General features: G+C 53.0%; 1 protein-coding gene across 1 annotated transcript; it reads right to left on the reverse strand.

Moving 5' to 3' along the window:
- Nucleotides 1-824: 824 nt before the first annotated feature.
- Nucleotides 825-11,973, reverse strand: GALR1 (galanin receptor 1). Its single transcript, XM_006213203.3, has 3 exons — nt 11,308-11,973; nt 6,988-7,053; nt 825-1,518 (listed from the first exon to the last, which is right to left on the reverse strand). Exons 1-3 carry the CDS (start codon nt 11,971-11,973, stop codon nt 1,201-1,203), a joined length of 1,050 nt encoding a protein of 349 aa, XP_006213265.1. The 3' UTR covers nt 825-1,200.
- Between the last annotated feature and the right edge of the window lie 4,478 nt (nt 11,974-16,451).

The following is a 16,451-nucleotide window of genomic DNA, read 5'->3' on the forward strand; positions in this document are numbered from 1 at the left end:
TTTCATACCATTTTCTCATTGTAAACAGGAGTAAATATGAAAACTACATTTGAAACTCGAGTCATGATGATTTGAAACCCCAAATTAACATTCCTAGAGGGAATCATATTTGGGGTAAATGCGCTTTAGACATCATCACAAATTTAATGAAAAAAGCGTTGTTGGTACTAGGAAAGATATCCTTACGTTTATCCATTCACAAGGTTTGTTTTCTTCAGAAATCTGTCTGAACCGAACATTTAGTGTGCTCTCTTCACATGGCATGATGGTTTACCTCATGTAGCTCAGTGAGTTCTGAACTCGTGGAAACAGTTATCTATACATCTTCACTGACATTTAAAAAAATCTCTCTTTTGGGTAGATTCCACTCACGGCATAGCTAATATAATTTGAACACACAGCTTCATTCTTGAAAACTCATTCACAGCTTCGACTATTAGGTTAGCCGCAGGTGGTGCTTTTCCCTGACGTTTCGTCGGTTCTACAAAGACTAAGTTCACAGGATAGTTTTAACTGACATCCCGACGGCTGACACCCCAGGGCCACAGCCTGTTGACCTCCTGAGATAAACCTAACGGACCTCGTGGTGGCAGACGGACGCAGCGCTGTATCTGCAGCAAGGAGCAAACGTGATCTGTGCAAATAAACTTACTTCCATCGAACAGGTGAGTCTCCATGTACATAAAATTCAGGGAAAACCTTCGCATGTGGATATGATCATGTTTTAAAACACATTAAATAGCTTATAATATTAACCCTTACCTTAAAACTGAAGAACTAAAGCATAAATGTGTTTTCCAAATAAATTTGCTGCAAAATGTAGATCACAAACATTTCTGACCGTTTTTAATAAGTTCTTATTCCTCATCCTATGAAACACTAAGCGTATTTATCTCTGGAATTCTGTTAAACTTTCTTTTTTTAACACTTTCATTTCTCAAGAGATATAAATCTCTAGCATTCTCTTTTGTTTGGGAAGAGAATTTAGGAATAAAATAACTTTCAGAAGTAATCTTCACCAGACCTATGATTTCCCAAGTGGGTCAAAGTACTGTTTAAACACAAACGGAATTTAATTAATAGAATATGAATTGTCGTCAAGACAAGTTGTTGTCTGGCTTAATACCGCGTTGTATTTTTTGTGTGTCTGGTCCACAAGCACAGAAATGCCACATTCACAATATTCTAATCTGCCTTTTCTCACACGTGGGTACAATTGGTCGAGGGTGGGGTGTCCACGCGACTTTTGTTTTCTTTAGTGTCATTAAGGGGTGATTCTTTGTGAACGTGGCACTTGAACACCTGCTTATAAGCCTTCCTGAAGTTTTCAGAGAGAAACGCATATATAATCGGGTTCACCGAGGAGTTGCTGTATGCCAGGCAGTGGGCGGTGATCCTGAAGAAGAAGGAGGCTGGGGTCAGCGGGAACACCCCAAACTCAGCCCAGAGATGGACGACGTGGTGTGGCAGCCAGGACACCCCAAAAACCACGACCACCACCAGAACCGTCTGCGCGGTCTAGGAGAAGAAGGGGGAGAAAAAGAAAGAAATGCATGGATTACAGCAGAAAAGGAATCCAGCCTCTTCAAACACACCCTGGGATAAGCGGGTGTCTGTTTTCACAGAATCGAGGAAGGACTAAGTCTGCTGTGAGTGTTAACCTTCTCTTCGTGGAGCAGTTTAGTTCACAGCTTCCAGGACCAGTCATGACCTTCCGCAGGAATGATCCTACCAGGGATGTGAAACACACGTGGATAACACGCGCACACTAACTTTAAAATCTGCGAAGCTGAAGCCTGGACGCGGTGGGACGGTCTGGCCCGTGAGGAAGCGCAGCTGGGCGTGGGACCCTGCTGCAATGTTTCTCCCCTCGTTGAACGTGGACAGAGTCAAAGACCCCCGCGCATGGGTGTGTGAGTGCTGTCCAGAGGGCGGTTCGGTTCTGTCTCCGGGCTCATCAGCCCCAACTGTGTGCTGTGTCTTCACCCTTCCCTGCTGCTCCGAAGCCCGAAAGCCCTGGGAGGCAGAGGCAGGGTCCACGTGTGCCCTGAGACTCTGGCTGAGCAGACGCTGGGAGATCTTCCCCGAGCAAGGACCTCAACCCAAGAGGAGCCCCACCTCCCTCCTGTGCACCCCGTTCCCTGGGCCCTGCTTCCTGTGCACGCGTTGAAAGGCAACAGCTAGGCAGTTGACAGTGTTAACCAGAATCGCACAAGAGACGATGGGCCAGTCACGTTTTTGAAACTGTAAAATAGCAATCCGCTGGGTGCTTCCTTAAAAGGCTGCAAGCTGGGCTCGACTGTCCGACAGCAGAACCAGGGCCAGGGAGGGGGTTGCCGAGAGCCGGCCTCGGCTGGTGCTGGGTGTGCGTCCTGCACTCAGCAGCCCCACCGACCCAGGAGAGCCTATAACCTCCCGGGAGGTGCGGGGGAGGAAACCGAGGCTCAGACCGTCAGGACAAGGGCCCAGGGTCCCGCAGTGGCAGGTCAAGTTAGGGCCGGGAGCCAGGTCCCTGGGGCCCCAAACAGATGCTCTGAGCGGCTCGGCCACCGGGGAAGAACAGCCTGCAAGGTCGGCCTGGCACCCCGGCCGCATCGGCCAGGGCTGCCTGGACCGCGGAGCACAAGGGCAACTGACGCTCGCGGGGCACCGGCGCCGGTGCCAGCCCTGCGCCAGCTCCCCGCTCTCCTCTCGGGCTTCTCGGAGGAGGAGGAGGAGGAGGAGGAGGAAGAGGAGGAGGACTATGAAGGACACGAGGAGGAGATGCTTTCCGCCCCTTGCCCGGGGGTGGGACCCGCGGGGCCCCTCCTCCTCAGCCTGAGCCCGGCCCCGAGGGTGCTTGCAGCTGCGGGGCGGAAACGCGAGCACCGCGAGCACCGGCCTCCCCAGCGCCTCCGGGGGCGGCGAGTGCGGGGCACCTCCCCCGGCGCGACCCCAGCGAGAGCGCGAGCTCCTGGCGGCCCCGCCTCCCTTCCCCTCCGGGAGAGGGAGCCTCCGCTGAGGCCCGAGGGTAAAGGAGGAGGGCCCGAGGAAGGAGAAAAGGAAGGAGGCCGACTTCCACCGCCGCCCAGCGAGGGGGCAAAGTGCTCCCACCACGAGGACGTCACTGTCGCCCGACGTGCTCCCACGGCGGACGCGCGGCCCCCGGGCCCTGCAGGACGGCACGGAATGACTCTCCTCGTCCTGCCCGGGACCGGGGCGCTGCCGCCACGGGGCCGAGGCCGCGCTGCGGAGTGAGCCGCCCGCGCCCACGGGAGGCGCGCGGGGCGCCGGCCCACCCGTGAGGTCTGTCAGAGACGGGCTGTCTCCAGCTCCAAGTACCGCCTGTGTTTATGAATATTTCCACAACTATTTAAACTGCCAAATAAAATCCAAACGCTTTTCCATGATTGGAGGTTAAAAAAAGAAAAAAAGAAAAAGAGGCGGGCTGGAAGCCGGGACACCGAGGCAGAGACGGTCAGGGAGAAGTTTGGATTCCAGGCCCGGGTCGGGAAAAAGGCAGTGGTCGGGGAGCCGGAGAGGACAGTCCGGCTGCCCGTGGGAGGGCCTCGGGGACCGTGCAAATCCAGGACTGACATGAGCCGTGAGCGGGCTGCACCGCCTTTGAAAAGTGATGCCCTCCCGGGGCCTCACCTCCCCGGGCCTCATCTCCCTGGGCCTCACCTCCCCGGGCCTCACCTCCCCGGCCTGTGAAGAGGGCGACCCAGCACGGCGACTCCCTGGCTGGGCCCGACGCCCTGCAGCCCTCAGACGACTCAGGTACGAACCTGACCACAGAGTTTTACAGGCCGGTGGGTTTACACGCTAAAGGCACCTCCCCACAGCCCACAGAGCACAGGAGCAACCTGCGCGCGTCTGCGAAGGGAGCGTCTGCTGTCAATCCACGTATCCATCTGTGTGGGATGCACTCCCCGCCGACTTCATAAAGACAACCCAGATGTGATTACATCTGCAAATAGAACGCACCACGTCGTCTGTCCGAAGGCAATAAAAACATCTCTCTCCTTCACTAAGGGAACGCCCTCTGGATATCCCATTTCACTGCTGCTTTTAGGACGTCTGGACCAAGTAGCAGGTGTGGGGCAGAAGCCTAGGCAGTCCCCTAGGAGTGCACCGTTCTCTCTCTCCGCCGGCGTCTGAAGGACCAGGGGAGCCGTCCGCAGAGAAGCCACAACCAGAGTGGACTGCCTCACCCAGCTCCACGCGAAGGCCCAGGCGTTCAGAGGTGAGGAGAGAGGTCCCCTCTGCGGGGAAGGAGGCTGGTCTGTTTCCACTTCTTGCAGGATCGTTCGCCGCTGTCCTGGATGGACATCCACGGCTCTCCTCCTTTGTCCGTGTGTAGAATCTCACCTTGTGATGGAGAAGCAGCCATTGCATGAGGTTACGTGCTAAGTCTCTATACTAACTCCTGAGATCGGGTCCTTGTCAGCCTCCCTTCTTTTTGCTCCTCGTGCTGAAAGTATCCGGGAAATACTCTTTCCTTCTCTTCCTGTGAGATGCTCGTTTTCAAGCCTTCTGAGACACCTGTGGTTTTTTCCCTTTCTTCAAAGACTTTTCCTCCTAATACGTCTAATGGAACTTGGCTGGGAAGGAGAAAAGGGGACTGAAAGAGGAGAATGATGAAAAACATTGTCTAAATTGTAGAAATGACAGCCAAAAAGCGTGCTGAGTTACTTCACACCAGAGCGGGGAAATAGGAGCTGTTAAAAGAATGTCATGGTTGGGAGGGTCTGGAAAGGCTTGTCACCTCGTCCTGGTCAGAAGCAGCCACCCAATGCGGGTGTCTGTCTGTCCCACTGGACGTTTTCTGGACAGCGTTTCAGAATCCTGCCTTGGCACCTGATCCGCCCTGGGCCAGAGCACCATCTTGAAGTCCAGCGGAGCCTGACCTGACTCGAGCAGGGCTCCGTCCTACAATGCTGGCATTGGAGATCACATTCTTCTTTTGTGTTTTCCTGAGGGTGTTTCTGTGTTTGTCACGAGCACCCCCGGCCTCCACACGAGGGGACCCCGTGTGGATGGACGTGGTGCAGAGGAGCCCAGCCCCACTCAGACCCTGGCAGGAGGAGCTGGACAAGGTGCAGCTGAAATGAGCAGCTCTCAAAATCAGAGCGCGTCACCCCACCATCCACAGCAACTGAGCGTGCACCCACCCCAGGTACACCCTTCCTTCCGCGCTGAGACCCACGGGAGCATCACCAGGAGCCAAGCCTGTCTCCCTGCCCCCGGCTTGACAGTCAAGTCGACTTTCTATCCTGGACCCCTCTGCGCGCCCCCCTCCCTCCCCACTCCCTCTTCCCACCCCACTCCTGCTCTCCTCTGCTATCCCGGGTACGCGCGTGCACGTGCACGTGCACACGCCGCCACCAGCATCAGCACCACTCGGTATTTGCTCTGTGCAAGCAAGGAGGCAGGTAAACACATCAAAAGGGATCTGACATCTGTTTCTGGATTATTAAGGGTCACAGGTTGTGAGAATGGGAGGGAAAACCTTCCCTCCGCCTAATGCTGAAAGCCTCTCCTGTGGTGAGGATTACATTTACTCATGCGTACGTGACACGGAGCCGCACGCACACACGGACACCCCACACACGTGCACAGAAGAGTAAACAACGTCCTTGGCGAGCTGATCACTGGTCTTCGGACCTTTTTGCTGCAGGACAGAAGCTTTTCTAGGCATTTCTTATAAGACCTGTTTTCACTCTTTTACTCACTCTCTCTTCTGGGACTGCCACCATTTCTCTCCAACATTTTTCAGTTGCAGAGACTAACACCAGCCACAGCATGTAAGGAAGGCCCAACCAGCGCCAACGAGATGTTTTATTTCCTCCCTTTGGCAAGTGGAAAATCTCCATCGTCTGTCACAAGCACGCGTCACGTTCCAGGGGCATCGCCTCTGCAGAAGCCCAGCGAGCCCCCGCCCTCCCCGAGGATGCTGGCCTCTTCAAACGCAAGCTGAATTTTGAGTTTTTTAGCCAGATGTCTATTCATGGACTCTGAGAACCGTTGTGTTTTTAGCCACATTATTGTTTATAAACAAGGAGCCTCAGGAAGAGCTGGCTTGATTTAGGTAGCATGTTTTGAAAGTAAATGTGGTTAAACCATAATTTCTGCAAATGATGTGTCATTGACCAGGATAAATAGTTAGAAGGAAAAAAAAGGCATTTTAAGATGTTAGAGTAATATTTGTGGGTGAAAATGACTGGTTATAATCTCGTCCCTAATCATACTGGCTAACAGTCTCACTCCCCTTTCGTCCCACTTCCTGAACTCAGAAATGATAGAGACATTATCTGAGGAAGAGTTGAATTCATCCCGGTTTGTATAACACTCTTTCCTCAAAACGTGAAATGTAATCAATCTTTGGATGCTCGATGTCGTAACACTACTGGGGGAAATCGGTTTCACATGAGGAGAAAGGCGACGACCCGTGGGATGAGTTCCCCCGGGGCCCCCCGTCGTTAAGTCTCTCCTCGCGGGAGGAGCGGGGTGGACATCCGCACAAGTCGGGGAGGAAGAGAGAGCAGTGCGTCTGCTTCTGAGGCTTAAGGGCCAGATTCCAGCAATACTCTCTCAGGATCATTAAGAAGGGCCCCTGGAACCACCTCAGAGACGCCGAACACACAACAAAAGCTCCTTAGTTTCATGCAAATTACAGACCCGGCAACTCCACACTCGGTCCCAATCAACCTGAAAGCACCTTCCAGAGAGGCTCAGGATCCAAAACACACGTTTCCGCGCCCCTGAGACCTCCGTCCAGGTTTCAGTGCAGCACGGTCCCCTGCGGCCCGGTCCCCTGCGGCCCGGTCCCCTGCGACACCCTCAAAAGCAGGCTCTCTGTTTCTACCCTCCGCCTAATGGTAAGGGGGTCACTACAAACACCTGTATTGAATTTCACAGGCATTGGGTGGATGTGAGGATAGTTCAGGACAAAAATAAACTAAGCTCTAGGACACGGTGGGTGTGACATAAGTCTGTGAACATTACCTTTTTCTTCGATGCCTCTGACTTCTTTGACATGCTCTTCAGCTTTTTATGCAAATGCTTAAGGACCTGAAAAACACAGAGTGATAAAATCGGTTTGCCTCGGACCCCGCAATTCCTCATCCGTTTCTCATTCACAGCACTCGGCATTCTGAAACGGGAACAGAATTCTTGATAAACTCATTCAAACTGAAATGCACATGAGGTGTGGAGTAACGCTGACTATGAATGGCTGGTGACATCTGTTGTCTAACATCAGGGCAGTTTATGGGGGGAGCACCTGTGTGCCGACAGTTCTGGTCCATGTAGCTCCGAAGTTTTGTCCACTGCTCCCCGTATACATACCCTTGTTGGTCAGCCTTCCACCTCAGTTCCCCCAGGATTCTACCTTTTCAACCATCACCAGGCCCCTGCTGTGCATTAAAACCTAGAGCCCGCCCTCCAGCGCACCACGCGGTGGGGAAAGGAGGCACGCGAGCAAATGACGACCGCAGGACTCATCCATGCGGCCAGCGTTCGCTTCAACGCTTTCCTTCCTTTTCCCTGTGAGGTTGGTATTCACTGCAAGTCTCCTTAAAGCAAATCTGCACCTGTTAGACTCCCCTTCATTCTTGGTTTGGATCTTACCCACTGTATGATGCTTCTAGACAACTTACACGTGGGAAATTCAGCATCACGGATGAAGGACAGCCCATCCAGCAAGGTTCTACAAGGAATACCCCGTCAGCAAGGCTCCTGGGAGACCTGACCTCCTTCACTGGAGAAGCTAGTGTTGTCAGGGCCAGCATAACTCCCAGAAGTGAGGCAGGCACGCTGGTTCTAGGTAAGACTTCACGACGTAAGCCGTATGACAGGGCCAAGACGGCTGTACACATACCAGGCTGTCCCATCCAAGTGGAAAAGCTAAAGAAATTAGCTCTGGGTGACTAAGGGTTTTAGATCATCCATCAGTTGCTCAGTGAGTCTCTCCAGAACCCGGAAGCAGCGCTGCAGCGGCGTCTCGGGCCCCCTCTAGCGCCCCGGCACGGAAGTAGCTTAATTGAATTGGACTTATTGCGAGAGTCAGCTCCGGGGGGCAGGACGCAGCAGTGTGACTGCGCAGGAGGTATCAGTCACTCCTTAACGAGACGCCCTGGGAGGTGCTCACCGCCTCACAAGCCCTGTGCACATTAAGCACCATCACTGGGGTGCGGATTCATGACTCTGAATTCCCAGCCCTGCGGGAAGACCTCCACTTCCCGCAGCCGCTGCACGCCCTCCACCAGACGCGCCTTTCACCTGCTCCGGGAGCCTATGGGATCACTCTCAGCGCACTAACGCGCTAGTGTCCCATTCTGCCCACAAAACCTGGGGTCCTAAAAACTGAACGAAAGGCAAAGAGAGCAGAGGGGCTTTGGCAGGAACAAATGAGGAAGTCTTTCAAGGGGAAGGAAGGGGCTGGACAGGACCCTGCCTGGAGATGACAGCGTGGCGAGGCTCCTTGGGGGTGGCCTTCCTGGAAGACGACAGGAGGACACTGGTCACTGAAAGCAAGGAGCGGAAGGAGGGACAGCGAAGCAAAATCAGAGAGGGACACAGGAGAGGACACAGCGCTAAAAAGTCAAATGTTGGCCGCTTCACAGCGCCGCCTGCGGGCTGCTCATTCCTGCAACTGACTCATCTCAGTAACTGCAAAACCCCTAAGGGGCACTGTTGAGTGGTCAGCGGGGAAAACACCCAAGGATGTTTCAAGAGCCCAACTCTGACCCACGCTGATAACGCTGTGATGCATCCCACATGGGTGAAGATCTGTCACCCACGGAGGAGCAGGTGGGCATCGCCATGGGCTACGCTCACATTCCTTCAGGACATGGTGACGGTGGCCTGGCGGCATTGCCCCGTCTTGCTGCACATTTAGGAGTGTGTGTAGACAAGCCTACACTCAGACCTGAGCCAGAGACGTTCCTGGGATGTGGAGGAGCTTGGGGGGGTTGGGGGGAGGTCAAGAGGTCATCCTCATGTCTGACCAAAGAGGGTCCAGACAAGCCTTCCCTCTGCGGAAAGAGAGTGAGGCACCAGCCCTGCTAGAACAGCCCCCCAGCAGGGGGAGCAGCGGCTCACTCTCCAGCCCACACATTCGTGCTTTGGGTGCAAAGAAAAAGAACCTACACGTGCAAGAACAGAAGTCAACTCTGGCATGCGATCCTTTGCTAAGTTAAAAGAAAGAAAGAAAGAAAAACGTTGTGATTTTAAGTGCCCTTTGATCATTTGTGATTTTCCATGGTGGCCATCAGACCTGGAATGTCACGTTTTAGCAGCAGAATCTTTCACTGGCCGGCACACACTTAAAGACCAAGCTAAAGGAAGCAACTGGAAATAACTGGCCTCCACCTTCTCAAGCCCTGGATTGAATCTGCAAATATTACCTTGAATTCCAGAAATGTCCAGTTATGCTTAAAAGCAAACTATTTCCATTTTTAAAATATCCCAACGATGAAGTATTTATTAATTTAAAAAAGTATGTTAAAATGTTTCCCTATGGGTGACTTTTATAAATTCTCAGATGACACAAATGTAGCCTAATTTATTCCGAGATGTTCACCTTGTTGTTTCTGTTAAAGAGACCCAAATTACATCCCCCGAAGTCTTTCAGGAAATGAAGGAAGACTATGCTTCAAGTCCAATCCACGTAATTATGAATGAAGAACCAAATATTTAAGAATCCCTCTAGTTCCAGCCTCCGGACCCCCAGGCTCTCAGTAACTGCCCCTCCCTCAGGGGGCTGGGACTAAAATCCTGCACTAAAATCCTTCCAGAACTGTTTACTGGCTTCACAGTCTGAGTCAGTTGCTTCACTCCCCCCAAACCCTCTTTTCTTATCAATAAAATATGCACACTAGCTCCAACCCACGGGGTTGCCTGCAGACTAAGTGAGACAGTGCACACTTCAGACCACCATGCTGTGCCACATCCTCTGATATGCATTTGCAGAAGGCTAAGTGAATAAACCAGGCATTTACCAAAGAGCTCAGCTAGAGTTAGCTTCCAATTTCCCTGTCTCTACTCTGTCTCTTTTATATATAACCCTCCAATGCAGGAATAGTTTTAAAACTTTTCCCAAAAAATTACCATTCAAAATAGCCATAACTCTCTATAGATGACATGGGGGGAGGGAAATTGTCAGCTGGCTTATAAAGTCAGCATTTCTGCTGGGGGAAAAAAATTCCTCTGTCAATGGAATATAAGAAATCATTGCTGTTCTATCTCCTCTGATAACTCAGAGTCCTGTAGTCACAGCCTGATCAGAAAGAGAACGAGAGACAGAGAGAGACGTGAAGACAAAATGGTGGAAATTTCAGAATTTGGTTACAAGTCTTTCTCTACTTGGAGAGGGCATGTCAGGAACAAAGGGTTCTACCCCGTGAATCAGGACATGATGGCTCTTACTCTGACACAGGCAAGCTGTGTAAAAGGTGTAAGGCTTTTTGATCAGTATAAAATCTTCAAAACCGAGTGTTATTAATGAAAGAGGATGTGATTTTGCTGAGCTCTGCGGGGCTATGTACAGGGGTGGTAAGAGCAAATGTCCCCATAAGGAGGTGCAGGGTGGCTGGACCAGGGATGTATCAACAGTGTGCCTCTCAGAGGTGGGGGCAGCCCTGCCACCTGAATCACGTAAGATGTTTACCCCTTTCTAAAAGGATCGAAACCGGAAAACACTGCAGCTGGAAACCCACCCATCCGAAGTTCTCTAGAGACCCCGCTCAAGACACCGTGAAGAAACCCTGTTTAACCACTTGGGTTTAATAACACGTGACTTGTATGTAAAATAATACTCAAAGCTTGGTCCCAGGAGCAGTGGCTTCGCAGAGCCGATCCCTGCCCATGTCTCCGTGCGCCCCGCGGGCAGGGGAGTCTCCCCATCGGCCCCGGCTGCGGGCTGGGATGGGGCGCGGCTCCGTGCGCCGGCTGACCCAGCGCGGGCCCTGGCCCTGCGGCCCCGCGGAGCGATGCTCTCGCAGGCGGGTCTCACCTACTGAGAAGTGGGCGGGATTGCCCTCCCCTGGGACCGCCCCACCGCCCAGGGCTGCTGCGAGGGCCGGGAAGGACGCCTGGGAAGTGACCTGACAACTTTCCCTGGCGTCGCCCAAACACCAAGAAACTTTCTCGCGCAACGTCAAACCCGCGAGCCGAGGCCAGGGCCTCCGGAGATGGTTCTCCGCGCAGTGCCCCCAGGAAACTAAGGGGAACGAGGGCATGGGGAAGGGGCGGCTGCGGGGCCCGGACACAGGTGCGACTCGGGTCTGTGGGGGCCCGCGCCCGCCCGCCCGCCCCGCGCCCCACCTTGGCATAGCAGAAGCAAATGAGCAGCAGCGGCAGCAGGTAGCCGAAGACGAAGGTGCACACCACGTAGGCCTTCTTGTGGCGCTGGTTGGCCCACTGCTCCCAGCAGAAGGTCTGGTTGCTGACGTCCCGGTGGAAGAGGCGCTGGTGGTAGGCCACCGGCGAGGCCATGGCGATGGACAGCACCCAGATGAAGCCCACGCCCAGCAGCGCGTTGCGGGACACCCGCAGGGAGGAGGAGCGGCGCGAGTGCACGATGGCCACGTAGCGGTCCACCGACATCGCGGCCAGGGTGAAGATGCTGACCAGCATGGAGACGGTGAAGAAGTAATGGATAAACTTGCAGACGAAGGCGCCCAGCACCCAGGTGGGCAGCGCGTACACCGTGGCCTGGAAGGGGATGCAGAAGAGCAGGTAGGCCAGGTCGGCGATGCTCAGGTTGAGGATGAACAGGTTGGTGGTGCTGCGCGGCTTCCCCGGCTTGCTGCGCGCCAGCACAGTGATCACCAGGCTGTTGCCCAGCACGCCAAGCGCGAAGATCAGGCCGAACACCACCAGGGTGATGAAGTTCTCCACGCCGATGCCGAAAAGCGGCCTGGGCTCCGGGGCGGGGGACTCGGGCCCGCTCGCGTTCCCCTCGCTGAGGTTCCCGGCCGCCAGCTCCATGGCTCGCGGGAGCGCCCGGGGCGCGCTGGCGAGGGGTGTTGGCCGGGGAAAGAGGGCGCAGAGGTTCCCAACCTGGGCACGCAGAGCGCGGGTTTCCGAGCCTGAGCCTCCCTGATGGGCAAGCGCCTGGGCGTCCGAGTTTAGGGGCACTGTTTGCACCCGGCGGCAGCCCGAGCTGCACCTTCCCGGACCAGGGCGGCTGGCCCGAGCGCGCGGAGCTCCGCCTTTCTGGGTACCACCGCCCGCTGAGGGACCACCCAGCTGGGGAGGAGGGACCTGCCGGTGCAGCCCTGGGGGTGGAGAGAGCGCTGCGTCTTACCGGCTCCAGGCCCCTGCAGGTCGTTTCCTTCGGCCTGGGAGTGGCGTTGGGCTGCACCTGTTGCTCTGAGCCGCTCCCTTCCCGCAGCGCTCCCGGGGCCCAGCCGCGCGCGCAGCAGCGCACCGGCGCGGTTCCTGGAGAGGGTTCCCCGCGCCTCCCAAGCAGCGGGCGCCTCTCCCGCCTCGCAGTTTTTGGTCAAGAGAGCAAGGGTTCTGTGCCTTCGCGGCGATTGGCTGGGGCTGTGCTCCGGGGCCTCTGCGTTGCAACTGAGACGTTGCGGGGGCTCAGCCCGGCTGAAATTCCGGCCGCCTGGGGGCCTCCCCGTCCCCCCGGAAGTCAAGGCGCGCGCAGAGACTGGACGAATCCTAATGGGATGGGTCGCCGCCTACCTCCTCGCCGCGATCAGCCCAGCGCGCTCTGCTCTGCGCGGGGCCGACCTGCCTGCTCCAGCGAGGGAGGCAGCGGCGGGGACAGCACCCGCCCGGGCGAGGGGAGCTCGCGCGCCCAGGGCGCCCTGGGCGGGGAGGCGGGCGGCGCAAAGGCCTCCTAACCCGTCAGCGCCACTCATCTCTCGCCTTCCTGGGGTGGCAGTCGGGAGAGCGCACCGGCCCCGGGAATAAAGCCCAGGAAATCGGCGATTGGCCCTGCTGGGACCTGGAGCTTTGTAAAATCCCTAATCCTCACCCTTACTCTGCCGGCTGCTAGGGAGGAAATAGGAAAGTAAAACTATCGGCCTGTTTGAGTTTTCTTTAGAAACGTGGATACGATGAAAGAGGAATGTGTCCTGTTCACATCATCCAACTTCACATCAGTTCTGCCTTAATGTTACTCATCTGAGTGGCATAAACAGAGGACATGAACTGTTTGCAAAGTGCAAAGAACGTGTTTAATACCTCTGTTGTCAACTGTGGGTCTGCCAACAAAAAAGTTGAGCTGTTTGAGTCTAGGAGTGTCAGGAAACATTACCCTTGTTTATAGAGGGCAGAGATCGATCCACTGATTTGCAGTGTTTATATAATTTATCTGTGTTCACTTTCAGGAACCTTAGTACATGTCCAGCATTTCCCAGATGTTGCCTGAGTGCACATTATGCACCGGATGCAGTGTTTGAGGGGACGGGGAATACAAAGATGAACAGAGTGCAGCGATCCCTGGGTAGGAGACAAAAATTTACACATAGAGCCCGGCAGGTGCACTGTATGTAAAAGACACATTACATGTATGTGTGTGTGTGTGTGTGTGTGTGTGTGTGTGTGTGTGTGTGTGTGTGTGTGCAGGGGAGGCAGGGATGCCTTTGCCTTGGGGAGTTTGGGAAGTAAGCAGTAACTAATTGGGAGGTAAGTAATTTCTCTTTCACTCTGTCTCGCTAGTTCTAGTCTGCTTCATTTCCAGAGAGATTTTGATGCAGTTCACTGATCACCTACTATGTACCAAGTAGTTTGTCTATGTTCGTTGTTTCATTTAATATTCACAATTCTCTTGCTATCCCACACACATTTCCCAGAGGATGAGACTGCGTTTATGTAACTTGCACATCCAAGTATCTCGCTGAAGCCAGAGTGCTCGCGCCTGCCTCGGGGGTACCTGGAGCCCTCATCCAATTGTCCCGCTCATAAGTGCTGTTTCCTTCCCTAGAGGCTCTCTGACCTATGCTTTCGTGGTACCCTGTGTCGGACAACCTCTGGCATCAAAAGTTATTCATAATCAGATTTGGGGAAGAGTTTTCTTATTACTATGAACTCTTTTCAATGCTAAACAAATACAATGAAATTGTGTCAAATACTCACGTACCCTCCACCCAGCTTAGAATAATAAAAGAAATTATCAATAGAGTTGAGATCTCCTTTCTATATTTCCCCGGTCACAACCTCCATTCCACCACCACCATCTCCAAGTAACCTGAATATGTCATCTACTGGTCATTTAATTATACATTTATTGCATATGCATATGTTCTTAAATAATATACTGGGAGTTTTTGCCTTATTTTAATATAATACAATTGGTGCTATATTTCCCATAAGGTGTAATTTGTCTGTTATTACTGTGGACGCACCAACATTCTTTGTGTTTTACTGCCCTGTCTACCTCTTGCAATTGTCCTATGTCCTGTGATTTCCGAGTATCTCTTGGAAACAGCACATAACTGAATTACTTTAAAATCCAATTGGATAATCTCTAACTTTTTAACTGGTGAATTTAGTCTGTTTACATTTGTTGTTGTAATGGCTTATGTGATCTTATGCGGCCTTAGTTTTAACATTTTATTTTATACTTCCTATTTTCTAGTTCCATGCTTCTTTCCCCCCTCTTTTTTGGCAGCTTACAGATTGCATTTGAAGGTGGCCTTTTCCCCTCTCTTTGGAAGGGGAAGGAATGTGGTCTATTTTTATTCTTTTACCAGTTACCCTTGAGCACCTGTTATGTGCTCGGAATTATTTTAGAGTGCCGAGCAAGCCAAGTCCCTTCTTTCATGGCTCTCATCTTTTATTATGGAAACAAGAGATAAAAAAAAATAAATAAAGCTGCAATGCACCATATGCTCAACACTATGACAGAGAAAAGGCAGGACAGGGGATAGAGTAACTGGAGAGTGCAGTTATCTGGTCGCCAGGAAACCGGTCTGACATCTCAGCAGGGACCTGAAGGAGGCAGAAGAGCCTTTTGCCTTAGTCTGTTCAGGCTGCTCTAACAAAACACTACATGCCAGGGCTTACAAAGGGCAGAAATCGATTTTTCACAGTTCTGGAAACTGGAGTCCAAGATCCAGTCACCTTCAGACTGGGTGCCTGCTTTCTGGTTCACAGGTGGCTGCCTTCTTGCTGTTCTCACGTGAAGAATGTGCGAGGAAACTCTGTAGGGGTTCTTTTATAAAGGCACCAGTCCCATCCCTGGGACTCCACCCACAGAACCTAATCACCTCCCAAAGCCCTCACCTCCTCGTTCTGTCACACTGGGGGGTGGGATTTCAACATACGGATTGGCAGGGGCGGCAGAGGGGACAGAAACATTCAGATCATAGCGCTTTTTGTATATTGAGTAGCGACCATCCCAGGAAGAGGACGAGCTCCCAGGCAGGGACATGCCTGGCCTGTCTGAGGGACAAAGAGCCTGAGTTCTGAGTGGGAAACACCTGGGAGATGTTCAGCCACGGTGTCAGAGAAGACTGGATGGAGCACACAGGGATGGCTGCTGGCAGACCTCGGAGAGCCAGGAAAGAGCTCTGGACTTTAGTTTGAGTCGGATGGAAAAGGGCACTTCAACCTGCATTTTGGAATGATTGCTCTGCTTTCTAGAACAAACCACAGAAGAACGAAGAAAGAGAGGGAAGACCAGCAAGGAAGTTTGCATTAATCTAGACAACAGAAAACACCAAGAGAGGCAGGCAGAGTTCAGGTTTGGGATGCCCTAGGTTGAGCCGGCGAGATGTGCTGATGGGTGGACTTGAAGTGGGAGAGAAAGAGCCAGTAAGGGACGCCTCCCGGGTCTTAGTCTGGCAGCCTGGATGGGGCAGCCACTGTTTACTGAAATGAGACAAAGAGTGAGAGGCACGGGCTTAGGGGGAGGGGAAACCTGTGAAAGTGCAGGTGTTTATTAGACGCGGGATGGGTTAGTCTCGAGCTACCGGGAGAGATCAGGGCTGGGACATGGGCTGAGAAGTTACTAAAGCCTTAGTAACTGATAGAATTTAAAATTAATTGCTGTCGTCACCAAACACCATTAACAGTACGATGTCTCAGAATGTCCTTTTAACCTCAGTCACCCCTGTCACCTGCCTTTCCATTCTCAGTCCTGGTTTTGTTGTCTGGTATTTTGGTTCTTTGAATGTCCCTCTAATGAGGCATCATTTCCATCGGATCACACAGCAGTGTTCACCTCCCTCAGCCATGTGCTTTTTAGATCATTTTCCTTCTTCTTAAAGAATATCTTGCAAATTCTCCTTCGGTAGGGGTCAATGCTAAAAATTGCTCATTTTTTCCCAAAACTGCGGTTGACAGATGCTGGTCATTGATGGGTGGCTGGCAGACAGACGCCTCTGCTCTCAGCACGTTGACGGTGTTCCTCCCCCCTCCTCTGGCTTTTATTTTTGCTCGTGAGACGTCAGCTGCTGTGCTCCTGTCATTCCTTATAAATTGCTTGACTTCCGTCTCGATTTTTA

Source organism: Vicugna pacos, chromosome 30 (assembly GCF_048564905.1).
Source record: "Vicugna pacos chromosome 30, VicPac4, whole genome shotgun sequence".
Taxonomy (NCBI): domain Eukaryota; kingdom Metazoa; phylum Chordata; class Mammalia; order Artiodactyla; family Camelidae; genus Vicugna; species Vicugna pacos.

What these genes read in the sequence shown, in the direction of transcription:
- GALR1 (XM_006213203.3), bottom strand. Translation starts at nt 11,973, where the DNA reads ATGGAGCTGGCGGCCGGGAACCTCAGCGAGGGGAACGCGAGCGGGCCC. An exon ending in TTTGCTTCTGCTATGCCAAG is followed by an intron (nt 7,054 to 11,307) that starts GTGGGGCGCGGG and finishes TGTGTTTTTCAG; the next exon opens with GTCCTTAAGCATTTGCATAA. An exon ending in CAGAGGCATCGAAGAAAAAG is followed by an intron (nt 1,519 to 6,987) that starts GTAATGTTCACA and finishes TTCTTCTCCTAG; the next exon opens with ACCGCGCAGACGGTTCTGGT.